At 38.7% G+C, this 13605-nt stretch overlaps 1 protein-coding gene across 1 annotated transcript in view; it reads left to right on the forward strand.

The window, feature by feature from the left end:
- prtga (protogenin homolog a (Gallus gallus)) overlaps nt 1-13605 on the forward strand; it is a 106965-nt gene that overhangs the window by 54554 nt on the left and 38806 nt on the right. Inside the window, exons 6-11 of the mRNA XM_078427445.1 lie at nt 229-387; nt 1646-1808; nt 4765-5012; nt 6261-6425; nt 7458-7763; nt 12532-12720. Coding sequence (XP_078283571.1) covers nt 229-387; nt 1646-1808; nt 4765-5012; nt 6261-6425; nt 7458-7763; nt 12532-12720 — 1230 coding nt within the window. The remainder of the gene's footprint in view (nt 1-228; nt 388-1645; nt 1809-4764; nt 5013-6260; nt 6426-7457; nt 7764-12531; nt 12721-13605) is intronic.

Genomic DNA, 13605 nt, shown 5'->3' on the forward strand with positions numbered 1-13605 from the left:
TAGGAATCGGGGGATATGGGGGAAAAGCAGGAACGGGGTACTGATTTTAGATGATTAGCCATGATCATATTGAATGGCGGCGCTGGCTCGAAGGGCCGAATGGCCTACTTCTGCGCCTATTTTCTGTTTCTAAATGTGTTTAACATTTACTTCATAATTTCTATTATAGTTTGATTTCCATATAAATGATCGAATTTTAATGGTTCGTCCATATAAATTTCCAAACAGATCACAGATCTATTGATGTCTTCAACACACGTGTTCTTGGGAATGGGAATCTGATGATATCGGATGTGAAGGTTCAACATGCTGGGATATATGTGTGTCGGGCCACCACACCAGGCACACGCAACTACACTGTTGCGACAGCTATGCTTACAGTGCTGGGTAAGATAACAAACACACTAAGATAAAGATTCTAGTTTTACATAAGATCCCAATGAATGTGTGTGTGTTTTTTTTAAGGAGCTTACCACTGTTCTTTTGAACTTGACAATATAAGTATGCTCATAATTTAAGTAAGTTAAAAATTATACAATGTTTACGGCATTGAACCAGTCTCAGGAATATCCCATTATGCGCAGAGAATTGTTATGAAGTCATCATTGTTTTATGGATAAACATAGGAAAATGAGTCAGAACGTCATGAAGAATAGTCAATTGATATTTTTGGTGCGATTGATTGGGGGGGGTATTTACCTGGGAAAGCTCCTTACTTCACTTCAGATAATGCCATGCATCCAGTAGAGAATCTGAAGAGAGCGTGCTTTGACTGTGCAGTACTCCTTTAGTACTGCACAAATGCTTTGGTCTAGATTATGTGCTCAGTGTCAGAAATGAGGGCACAGGAATGGTATTTTGTTTACTGTTATGTACAAAAAGAGCAAAGCTTTTTAAAAGGTAATGAAATAGAGCTGGTATCCATGAAAGAATGTGGATGAACACAGTGGACATTCCATAAGGGACTGGTGAGTAGTGGGATGATAACTAACAGAAGCTACTGAATTACTTTGGTTTGTGTGAAAGGCTTTCGGTAGATAATGAAAAGAAAACACGAAACCTATATTGAAACAAAACACCAGAATCTTGTTCATTAACATTGTCCTGAATGAATGTTTAGCCGTTCATGTGCTCCCTTTTGTTTCTCTTTGATCCATTTGCGTTTCTGATTTGGATGTGAAAGATGAGGTGTCAATAGAGGCAATTTACAGGTTTTTTTTAACAAATTTTATTTGTTAGTGAACATTATCAAAATGAAGAATGCCACTTCTGCAAGATGAAACACTTATCTAATTTGGGCACAAGGTAACAGCGTTAAAAACTTCAGTGTGGTTTAGCATAGTTAGTTGCACAATAATGATCAGGTGGGAATGGTTTGAACTTGTCCTAACTTGCTCTTCTGAAGCCCCCTCCAATTTAAAAAAAAAAGTTATACTCCCTATTTTGCTACTTTTACCTTTTGCCCGTGTCAGTTCATCAACGACTCATCATACTTTAGCAAATTCTTCCACACTGATTTTTCTCTCCCCATCTCCCCACCCAAAAAAAGAATGTATCTTTGATTGTTAGATTTTTTGAGTGAGACAGGCAGCACTTTTTCAGAGCTAAAGAAAGGTCTCAAAGATGTTTTCCATGTTGTTTGCAGCACCACCTTCCTTTGTCGAGTGGCCCGAGAGTCTGACGCGTCCACGTGCTGGTACAGCCAGGTTTATGTGTCAGGCGGAAGGTATTCCTACACCAAAAATTAGTTGGCTGAAGAACGGACAACGGATTCATTCCAATGGACGTATCAAGGTCCAGTATAGCAGGTTGGCTTTTTAGTTTTCTATTAAAAATCTTGCTAATGGATATTTTTTTAAAACATTATGTTATATTGTGTTTGAAAAATGCCTACTATTTTGTTTTTTGCCTGAAGTGGAGCTGCTTATGCAATGGTTTGGTTGGTTAAATTTTGTGAACAACAGTTTAACTAGGAAGTCAACTGTCTTGATTAGAAATCTTCTGGAATGTAAAAATTAAAACTTTAAAGCCAAATTTGAATGACAATTTTTACCAGAACCCCTTGACTGTGTGTGTGTGTGTGTGTGTGTGTGTGTGCGGATCCATATACCTGTCCAAATGTCTTGAATGTTATAATAGCTGCCTCAACTACCTCTTTGGGCAGCTCATTCCAAATGCCCTCCGAGTGGAAAAAATTGCCCTTCAGGTTCCCATTAAAACTTTCCCCTATGTCCTCTGGTTCTTGATTCCGCTACTCTGGCTAAAAAACTATGAGCATTCACCCATGATTTTATACATCTCTATAAGATCACATCTCAGCTTCCTGCACTCTATGATATAAAGTCCTAGCCTGCCCAACCTCTCCCTATAGCTCAGGCCCTTGAGTCCAGGCAACATATTTTCTGTACGTTTTCCAGCTTAACGACATCGTTCTATAGTAGGGTGACCAAAACTGAACATAGTGCTCCAAATGCTGCCTCACCAACATCTTGTATAACTATATCATAACATCCTAACTTCTATATTCAATACCCTGACTGAAGAAAGACAATGTACCAAAAGCATTTTTTGACTATCCTATTTACTGTAATGCCCCTTTCAGGGAACTATGTATCTGTACTCCAAGATCCTACTGCTCTACAACTCTCCTCAGGGTCCTGCCCTGGTTTGACATCCCAAAATTTATCAACTCACTCTCATCTGTATTAAACTATATTAACCATTCCTCAGCCTACCTGCCCAGCTGATCTAGATCCTGTTGTAATTTTTGATAACCATCTACGATACCACCTACTTTAGTGTCATATGCAAACTTACTAATTATGCATGTGCATTCTCATTTAAATCGTTAACATGAACCATAAACGCTAATGGGCTCAGTACCAATCCCTGAAGCACACTTGGTCTAGGGCCTCCAGTCCGGAAAAAAAACTTTCCACCATCACCCTCTGCTTTCTTTCATGAAGCCAATTCTCTATCCAGTCGGCTGGCTCTCGTTGGATTCCGTGTGATCTAACCTTCTAGGGAAGCCTACTGTGCAGAACTTTATCAAATGTGTTGCTGAAGTCCATATAGACAATGTCTATCACTTTGCCCTTGTAATCCTTTTTGGTTACTTCTTCAAAAAACTCAATCAAATTCGTAAGACATGATCTCTTGTGTACAAAACTATGCTGACTATTGCTAATCAGCCCCTGTCTATCCAAGTGCATATATATCTTATCCCTCAGAATCCTCTCCAGTAACTTGCCTACCACAGATGTTAGGCTCACTGGTCTATCGTTCCCAAGCTTTTCCTTGCTGCCCTCCAAAATTAGCCACCCTTCAGTCTACCGGTACCTCACCCATGTCTAATGATGATTCATATACCTCAGCCAGGGCTCTTGCAATTTCTTCTCTAGCTTCCCACGGTGTCCTCAGATATATCTTTGGCTTTGTGAAAACTAAAGAAAGCTGAAGCAATCAAATTATAGTTGTGCCCAGAGTATCAAACTTCAGTTAAAGTCATGGACATTTTGCTTTGTAAACATGCCACATGTTGTGGAGAGCCAAAGCCTCGGTGGGTTCCAACTACACTCACTCATGTCTGCTGGGGTGGTGTGGTTGAAATTATGTTCCGGGACAGAAAAGAAGAATCGTCTACACTTCCTGCATTTGTATTTGACAGTGTGATGATGGATGTGAATGGGATCAGGCTGGGAGCAAGGATTACTCTATTGACTGTTGTAGAACTGGGGGTGGACAAAGCACATGCAGAACACTGCTTGCCAACTCCTGATTCTGATCTTTCTCGTCCAGTTTAGGAAACGGGTCAGTCAGCTATTTTTAATGGGAACATGGTTGCCTGTATTGGAGTTCGCTGTTAAAAGATTTCAGTTATCTTATAAAGATCGTTTTTGCACGCACTGGCCATCGCTGATAGGAAATGACACGGAATAAGGCAACCTTCTTGTAGGTGTCGTGGTACAGCTCGTGATGACAACTTTTGTATGCTAAATGTGTTGAGCTGGCAAATCATAAACATCTTTGACATCCCGATGAATGTGGATGTTAAGAAGGGTTGCACTCCAATGTAGTGAAAACATAACCATTCTCCGAGCAATAACCAAGGAAATATTCATGTGTGTGAGTTTTTGGCCTTAATTATGGTATCAGATTGCCATATTAAAGAGCTGGTTTATGGCTGTATGCTGGACTTGCTGATGCAAGCCTGACTCAAGCACAATGAATGTAGTCAATGACGGACTGAGAAACCTCAGATGGAGCCACTTATCCAGACAGTGCAGATAACCAATAAAGTTGCATGAACCAGCTCGCTTTGTAACTTATGGATTGTTGCCATCAACTAAAAGTACAGTATTATCCATACGGGTCATTGTTTATAGGACAAGAAGGCTGGTGTCATCCCACCAAGGAGTTACAAGTTGACTTTGTGAATACTTGCACTAAAAGGCACATTTGGGAGGGTCTTTATTGAAAGCTGCTTGATTGAACTGAATTGAACTAGTTTAGCAATGAAATTAAATATTTTTGTACAAATGGTTAGTAGACTTGTGTGGGTAGTAAATCAGTCACATTGTTATAATTTTCTTCTGTACAATTCCAAATATTAATATCCACTGTATGAGCTCTTTTTAAAACTATAATTAAAATAAACTATAAGGTATAAATTGGTGAAGAACTGAACTTAGTGACAATAATATTGTCAGTTTTGTTATTGTTGATAATTTGGTTAATGAAACAAATTATTCTTTTTATTTCAAGCAAATTGGTGATAAACCAGATCATTCCTGAAGATGATGCCATTTACCAGTGTGTGGCTGAAAATGAACAAGGATCGGTTCTTTCAGTGGCCAGACTGATTGTTATAATGTCTGAAGACAGACCAAGTGCACCTCGAAACATCCAGGCTGAAACTGTGTCGAGTTCAGGGATTCTTTTGTCTTGGCAAAGGCCCATGTACAATTCTGATAAAGTAATTGCATACTCTGTCCATTACATGAAAGCTGAAGGTGAGCCTTGAATATCATCCTGACACTCGGAGCTGATGTTGCTTAAGCTAGTTTCCCTCCTTCAGCCAACACAGAGTTTGAAGCTTTTAAATAAAATTATCTCCCTCTGTGTTGCTCTCTCTGTGTGTCTCTGCCTCGGTCTGTGTGTGTGCCTCTCTCTCATGGTCTGTGTGAGTGTGGGTGCTTCCCCCTCTCTGTGTCTTTGTGTGTTTGTGTATGTCTCTATCTGTGTTTGTCTGTGAATATTTAAAGCTATAAACTGACAAGGTACATCTAAACCAGAACTTAAGGAGAAGCATCAGTTTGTACATATTTTAAAGTTAATCTACAAGTATCATTTTTTTGGTTGTTTGTGCTTGGTCATTCTCCCTTCCTGGTGTCTCATTGGAATGTGAGAAGATGACCATCTGTTGTTAATATTCTGTTGCTGGGCAGAGGTCACTACAAGAGAATAGCCGCTCTAATCAAATGGGAATAGCAGCCTTCTCTGCACAAACAATGTGATCTGTTGAGATGATTAAAATCTGGTGGAAGGTTTACCTTCTCAAGGGAAAGGTGTTTATTATGAGTTCATAGAACAGAGAGTATAGAAATGCAGGAAGGTATAATTAAAGTGTGTGGTGAAGTGTGTTCAGGCAGCACCACCAGTTTTCTGAAGGCATTAAAGTGTTGGCTGCAGAGTGCAGCTAGCAGTCGAATGGCTGCTTTGTGTTCCATTATAGTTATTTCGTTAAGCCCCAGCGTGAGTTCTGTTGAAGCATTCAGAAAGGTAACAAGACTCTTTAATTTTCCTTCAAGGATTTTGTTCCACAGGTCAGAAATCAGGACTTTTGAGATTCATTATTAGCTAGTAATTACTACTTGTGTATGGGGCTCCTGGGTTTTGCAAATTAAGTGGCTTTCAAGCTTATTCATGAATGTGGGAAAATGTAATTGGGAATAATTTTGCTTTTGGCTGTATTAAAATGCACTGCCTTGCTTTAAGAAGCAAATGAATGATGAAGCTGATGACTGGAAGATCGACTTCTAATAAGAATTGTATTATTATTGCGGCAATAGGGAAAAGTATTATTTGCTGTGATCTTAAATGAGAAGACGGGAAAATATAACTAATTTAAAAAGATATTTAGACAGATTTGTGTCTTATTTTTTTGTTTGTGCGTCTTCTACAGAAGAACTTCAGCCATAAATGTTGCTGAGGTTACCTATTCTTGATTCACAAATTAACAGAGTATTTTCCTTCTCCAGGTTTAAATAATGAGGAATATCAAGTGGTTATTGGGAATGATACAACTCGTTACATTATTGACGATTTAGAACCAGCCAGCAACTACACATTTTATATTGTTGCCTACATGCCCATGGGCGCCAGTCGAATGTCAGAACATGTGACTCAGCACACCTTGGAAGATGGTATAAAAAGCTATTCTGAGATCTATTTTTCCTTCTTCACCCCAATCTCCTGCCTTCTCCACATAACCCCTAATGCTTGTACTAATGAAGAATCTATCTATCTCTGCCTTTAAAATATTCATTGAGTTGGCCTCCACAGCCTTCTGTGGCAATGAATTCCACAGATTTGTCAAACAAAATCTATCAATTTCTTCTAACTAAAAGCTTGGAAAGTTCTTGGTTACTTAACATCTGGGCTCAATGGGTCCATTTGGTCTTGTCTGTTCCGAAAATTGAATGAGATGCTTGAAGTATTTTTTTTACCAATACCTAGTCTTATTTTAATTGGAGCTTAATTTATCCACTCCCACCTGTGACATATGGGAGTTGTGCAGATCATATGTCTTTTGCAGTAATTAATTGGAAAAAAAACGCATGCATCTTCCATCTTCAAACTCTCATTCGACCAGAGAAAATAGTATTAAAATTTCTGAAACAAGTATACAAGAGTGGCACAATGAATAAAAAAAGGTCATACCTAATCGTAGCTTAATCCTTCTATTAGTCTATCAACTGTAGCTGGTGTTGTTTTTTAAATGTTATGTTGCATTGAATATGATAATACTTGCAATTGAACAGAGTAAATACTGTCCACATGATAAAACAAGCATACATGGATAAACAAATCTCGGCATTCACCCTTGAATTATCAGGTTAAGAACATTTTAAAATGCTATGTTAAATTATCTTTACTCAGTCCAGTGGCACACATTAATCCTCTTGCATATCTATGCACATGGTACTATGACGTACAATAGTTGAACGCTGCTTCTAAAATTTGATTCCACTGACTTTTGAAAGCGGATTAAACATGTATGTATTACTACAGCTTACCTTCAGTGAGTTTGGCAGAGATAGGTTTCATTCGCAGTGATTGCAGGTGAAGTAATTTGATTCTCTTGCCACCCAAATGTAATGTTGCTAAATAATATAATCACTTTTACATGGACATCTTTTAAATACCATTTACTTTCTTGATTCTTTCCGATGTAGTCCCTCTAAGAGTGCCAGAAATCAGTTTGACCAGTCGTAGCCCAACCGACATCCTGATCTCGTGGCTTCCCATTCCAGCCAAGTTCAGGAGAGGTCGTATTATTGCCTATCGCATTCATTATCGTAAAAGCACAGAGCGCGCTGTCCACTTGGTGGAGCTTCCAGGAACCACATCGGACCACCTGCTTGAAGACGTCGAACCTGACAGCACTTACCTCGTGCGAATCTCTGCAGCAACCAGGGTCGGCTGGGGAGAATCTTCAATCTGGACATCCCACAGAACTCCAAAAGCTACCAGTGTCAAAGGTAATCCATCGTGTTAGAGAAAGCAAAGAGAAATATCAGGCATCCCAACTGGTTGGCATTTTATTAACAATCTGTAACACGGGTTTTATCATCTGTCATCATGGGCACTGAGCTTAGAATACTAGATTTTTAAAATCCAGATCTAAACGAGAGTGGTGAATCTGTGGAATTCTCTGCCACAGAAGGTAGTTGAGGTCAGTTCATTGGTTATATTTAAGAGGGAGTTAGATGTGGCCCTTGTGGCTAAAGGGATCAGGGGGTATGGAGAGAAGGCAGGTACGGGATACTGAGTTGGATGATCAGCCATGATCATATTGAATGGCGGTGCAGGCTCGAAGGGCCGAATGGCCTACTCCTGCACCTATTTTCTATGTTTCTATAATGATAGGATATTCTGGCAATCTGCGATGCTGTGTATGGTTTGGAAACATAGAAACATAGAAAATAGGTGCACTGTGCAAATTATAATGTTTGTGTTCACATCCAATGTTGTAAGAGATAATTCGACCTGAAATTCCAATTAGTCACATTTTTCTGAAAAAATAATGTGCACCATTATACCAATACATGTCTGAGTATAATGATTATAACAGATCAGCAATAATTCAGTGTTGTTCTACCTTGTTTGATTCGGTGTGCATTAATTACTTTCCTAAGCAGATATGAATCTCGGTCCCAGCCACTTTTGTCTTGTTTTTTTAACTGTGGATTTTATTAGCAACACAATTGAAAGTCTGCATAGTGGGGTAGAATTAACTTGAATAATCTAAGACTCTCCCTATGTAGTTCAGATAATAAGTACTTGTGCTGAAATGGAACAGTTTAGTCGAAACTTTTGGCATGGAGAGAGAGAGCATGGTTGTTTCCTTTAAAAATGCAAGGCCATTCTCTTTGGTAGAGTTGGGGATGGGAGCTTACTTTTCACACACCATTTATTCCCAAAATAAACTACAGATGCTGTGGCACCATTTGTTTAAAAAGAAAAACGTGAAGGCTTAAATTCACCACGTTCTAGATACTCAGTTCTGATCTTAATCCAGAAAACAGATAAAGTCTGGTTTTTCAGCCTCCGCCATCTCACCACGTCCCCCCCACACAACCCTCTCACAATACGACAGTTTGTCCTCCAGTGTTGGCCATCGGCAGGGCTCGGTGTCTACAGAGGAATAATGAGGTGCAAATGCTTTGCCAACCAATTAATCTGTTTTCCATTTGGAAATGCAATTTAGTATTTTGTAATTGTCTGGCTCCTTTACAATCTGAGTTCACTAACCTATCTTCCAATCGTGACTGTGCCAAACACAAGTTTTAATTGTACATTTTTGATCAACACAAATAAAACTTGACTGCTGATAGCATTTAGGAACGTTGATAATCTACCTTATTCCAGAATCCATTTAGTTTTGATCAGTACATGAAGACTTCCTCTGTTGGCTCACTCAATGAAGGGAACATGTTTTTGAAGGATACTCATCAGAAAATTGCAGATTCCATTCACAAGGCATTTCATTGGCATTGGTGCCTTCTGGACCAGGATGGGAAAAGGTCAGGATTCATCCTTAATTCAGGCCATTGGTAACATCTGGATTTAGTGCATATGTGTTGCATGTATCCGGAATAAAATATTTTGAGCTTGGCTATGATATCCTTGCGTGTTTTAGAAACAGTGGCCGTCTTAGTTGAACAGTGATTGCTTGGGGTTTACCTCCCTAATTTCTCCCCGCCTCTTCTTCCCCAACAGATCATTGTCTTTGGGGTAGAAGAGTGGGAACCAAAATCAGGTTCTTGTAAATAAACTGATATGGGGGTTTATACATTCCTCTGAGGAATGATGTCAAACTGCCTTTCAGAATCTAGTGCAAACACCTAAGTTTGGATTGAATGCTCCTGAAGGAGCTCCTTTCACAGTGTTGCCATTTCAATTCATTTAATTTGATTGGAAATATTTGTAAGTTTCTTGTGATCCACTGAATTATTACAGAACAGTCTTGATGCTTTCAGTGAATTTAAAAAGTTTTACTTAATGCAGATTCTCAATTCAATTCTTAATTAATTTGAGATTAATTTGGGGAAATAAATGCAAGTGAACACAGCCTGTAGACTTGAGAAGGATGAATTATTTTTATATAATCTCCCAAACCAAACTCTGCCCCTCCCCACAAGGAAAAGCATAGGTGATATATCTTTCTTTGTTAAACTTCCAATTTTGAGATAAATAAAGAAATTACCATCTGATGTTTACATTGCAGTGCTCCATTGTGCCTCATTCATCACCACTGTTATGGAAACTCTCATTGCATCCCCCTCCCCTTTATCAGACCGGGGACACTGTGAGGACTACACTTCTCTCCACCATCCATCAGTGCCATTTTGTGATCACTGGACAAAGGAATTTCAGTTCTGTTGACTTAACTTATCTCTATGCAAATGTGTGCTGTGGAACTGCGATGTAATCCTTGCTAGATCTTAGTGAGAAATAAGGGCACTTTGAACTAGATGAAACAGATTCAATGACAGGGTAATCTGCAACTTGTACTGGGTCCTTCAAACTGGGGGTGAGGTTGAGGGGCTAGGGTGGGGTGGGGGTAGTGAAGGAGGGTGGTTCCATTCCCCAAGTCAGAATTGTGTTCACCTTTGATTTATTTTTTGTTGTTGGTGAATTTAATATTTTGGAGAGAATGTAAAGTTGTGAGCAGGTGCTTCCAAAAATACTTTGAATTTCAGTATGTTAAAGATGAATCAGGCTCTAAAAGGTGTTTTGATGTGGCACATTTCCTTTTTGTCTCTGGACCTATATTGCAACTGAAGCTTGTTGCTGGAGGTGTTTGCCACATGCTCCTGATGTGTCCTGCCTAGCGAAAGCCTGCTGGCCACCAAATCATTCTCCCTGGGTTAGGCAGCATTCATTATGGAATCAATACCAGGCAGTTAAAATGGCCAGAGCACCCCAGTAAATGCATGTCTAAGTCAATTGTCAGAGCATTAAAAGTGAAATTGCTTGATCAAAAAAAATAAAAAATCTACTGGCATATCTGTCAAGGAAGGTACTTTATAGAACTTTAAAATGATTTTTCCTGTAAACAACTCAGATTGAGAATTACAATTAAATAGTGAGAGCCCCAAATTTTTTTTTAAAATTCTTCTCTTTTACCTTTCGCAACGAGTGCACAAAGAAAGTGCTGCAGGATAATATTGTAAGTCATAAGGCGAGGCTTGTTAATGTTCCTTGTTGATGATTGCATCATCTCCTAAAGGATACAACTTGGATTCAATAGCAATGTTTATTTTTAAATGGTACCAATGATGAAACTATGGATTTCAGTGGAGAACAGGTTTTGAGTTTGTATTGTGAGGTGCAGGAGGATGGAAGTAACTTGATAAATAGGTAGTATTTAGGCTGACAGTTTTGGTTAGGTTAGTACGGTGCCTATTTGTAATCAAAATGCTAAATGTTGTTGCGTTATGATTTTGCAATCCAATGAAGAGCATCTGGTGGATCTGCCTGTTGTTCATAAGAGATTGTCAGAATAATCTTGTTAAGATGGTGCTGCTGTTCCCCCAGCGACCTTTGCCCTTGTGCCAGTAACGTTAGGATGGGCCCCAAATCAATGGATCATGAGGGTTTGCAATAGTCTGCTATCACTGATAGTAAAGATGAGCTTGTGTTTAATGGGTCGTGGGGGGAGAATATCTTACTGTTTACTTTTGATTTTAGTAAATGGTATCCATCTAAGAATAATTCAGTTTGGTCACAAACAAAGAGATGGGGTGTGTTTTTGTTTGCTGATACAGCCAAATAAACAGTCAAAGCACCAGTATTTCATTCTGGTGCCTGCTATCTTAAACCATCAATCTTGGAGCTGTCAGGCATGGAGCAGGCCGCATCCCTGTGGGGCTCCAGGCCTGTTGTTTTCATCAGATTAGGGGAGTCAGCAGCAGGGTGGACGACATTCCTTCCCTTAAAAAGAAGAAAAGCGAGACTTGGAAAAAGTGCATCCTGAGTTCTGCTTACACTCGTGTTTTTTTGTCTTGCTTTTGTGTAGCCTCCTGTCTGTCATCCCTGCCTTTTACTCCAGCACTCTTTAAAAAAAAAAAAACTCAATTTTGAGCTCTTCTCAGCTAAAAAAAACCACGGCCTGTTCAGAAACTAAGGCACAAAGTAGAGATTTTTTTAAAACAAGACAATTTAAAAAAAAAACTAAATTGCAGATTGAGAACATAAGCTTGGCTCTTGGAATGTAAAATGTGACACTTAAATTATTTGAAGAAATACATTTATTTTAAGATCAACTTCTATTGCAGCTGAACCTAAATATTAGCACAGGGGGCTATAGAAATTATGATGGTAATAGTAATGTATGGGTTGCCTTTATTTTTTAGTCCAGAAAAGTCCAAAAAGGTATGCAGTAAGCTTGTTTAAACTTATTATTTTAATTTGATAGTAAACTTTGTATGAACAAAATACATGTTAACAATGATACTTGCATTTACCTATAACATTCTGTACTGAAAGGAAAACATGATACATTGTGAAACTCAAGATATTGAAATCTTTACAGAATAAGCTAATTTGTTGTATCTAGAATTACTTCGGGTGTTGCAGTAGAGGGGTTGGTGGAAGAAGGCAAGAGAGTTAACTAAGTATAGATTAATGCATAAAGAAAGATAAAGGATCACATTTAATGTTGGAGAGTTCAGAAATAATACATTCTAATAGGAAAAAAAACGAAAGGGCTTAAATAATACTTTTGTTATTCTATTTCCACAGTTCCCTTGGCCCCAGAGCTGCGTTTAGAGCCATTCAACTGCACGACGATTACTGTAAAGTGGAAGCAAGCAGAGGAAAACGACGTGCAGATCCAGGGGCACAGGCTCTTCTACAGGGAGGAGAGCCAGCAGGAAACGGGGCCGATCACACTTGGCATGCAGGATTCCCACTACACCATCGGTGGGCTCGGTGCGTAATGTTCAGATATTGTTCATGGGCTTGAGGATTTACAATCTCACTGTGTAGACACTTTTATATGTTTCCCTTCTCATATGCTAATAATGGTAAGGAATAGTTTAACTCAATTATTTTCCAGAAATAAGCATGTTGAGTTGTATTTTTTTACACTCTGCTGGAGTTTCGAAATCTTGTTCTCATCTCCACAGCCTGTTACTCTGTTTATGGTATATTTTCCTTCATTGTATACCTATTCCAGGATTCATTTGTGCTGGGAGTCCCCAAGGGTGGAGGAAGGGTGGAATTTAATTTTCCCCATGGATCAGTTGCAGAGTAAAGTTTATTAATGCCAAACAAGTTGCTTGACACAGGGTACTGAAGGTCTGAGGAAGAAAGTATTGATAGTTTTGTTCTGGGAAACCGAGCCAACATTCAGAGATGAGAAACATAAATTATTTTGCTAATCTTAAGAAAATAAAAAATGTTGTTGAAATGGCTAACTTTCTTCAAATGAGTTGGAACAAAATAAACATCATGTCTGTTCTGAAAGTGCAAGCACACTTTGAATAAATCATGTGCATGATGTTGTACTGTTCATGTACAATTATAAAGGCTAAAAATTCAACATTTTCTTTATATGTACTTTTCAGAATGGGTAGTTTGGAATTTACTAGTGAATTTGCCCAGAACTTTGAAATCCTTTCCTTTGGTTCTATTAATAGTAACAGGATTTGAGTCAGAACATTATCTATTCATTCTTCTGTGCAGTACAAGAATTTGCCACCTCAGTAACAGGCATGGAGTCAAAGAGTCTCTTTCCTTTTGTAAATACCGCTGTTCAAAATTGTGAATGCGCCCTTTTTAAAAACATTTTAAGCATAGAAATTATAAGTGAAA

Source organism: Rhinoraja longicauda, chromosome 33 (assembly GCF_053455715.1).
Source record: "Rhinoraja longicauda isolate Sanriku21f chromosome 33, sRhiLon1.1, whole genome shotgun sequence".
NCBI lineage: Eukaryota > Metazoa > Chordata > Chondrichthyes > Rajiformes > Arhynchobatidae > Rhinoraja > Rhinoraja longicauda.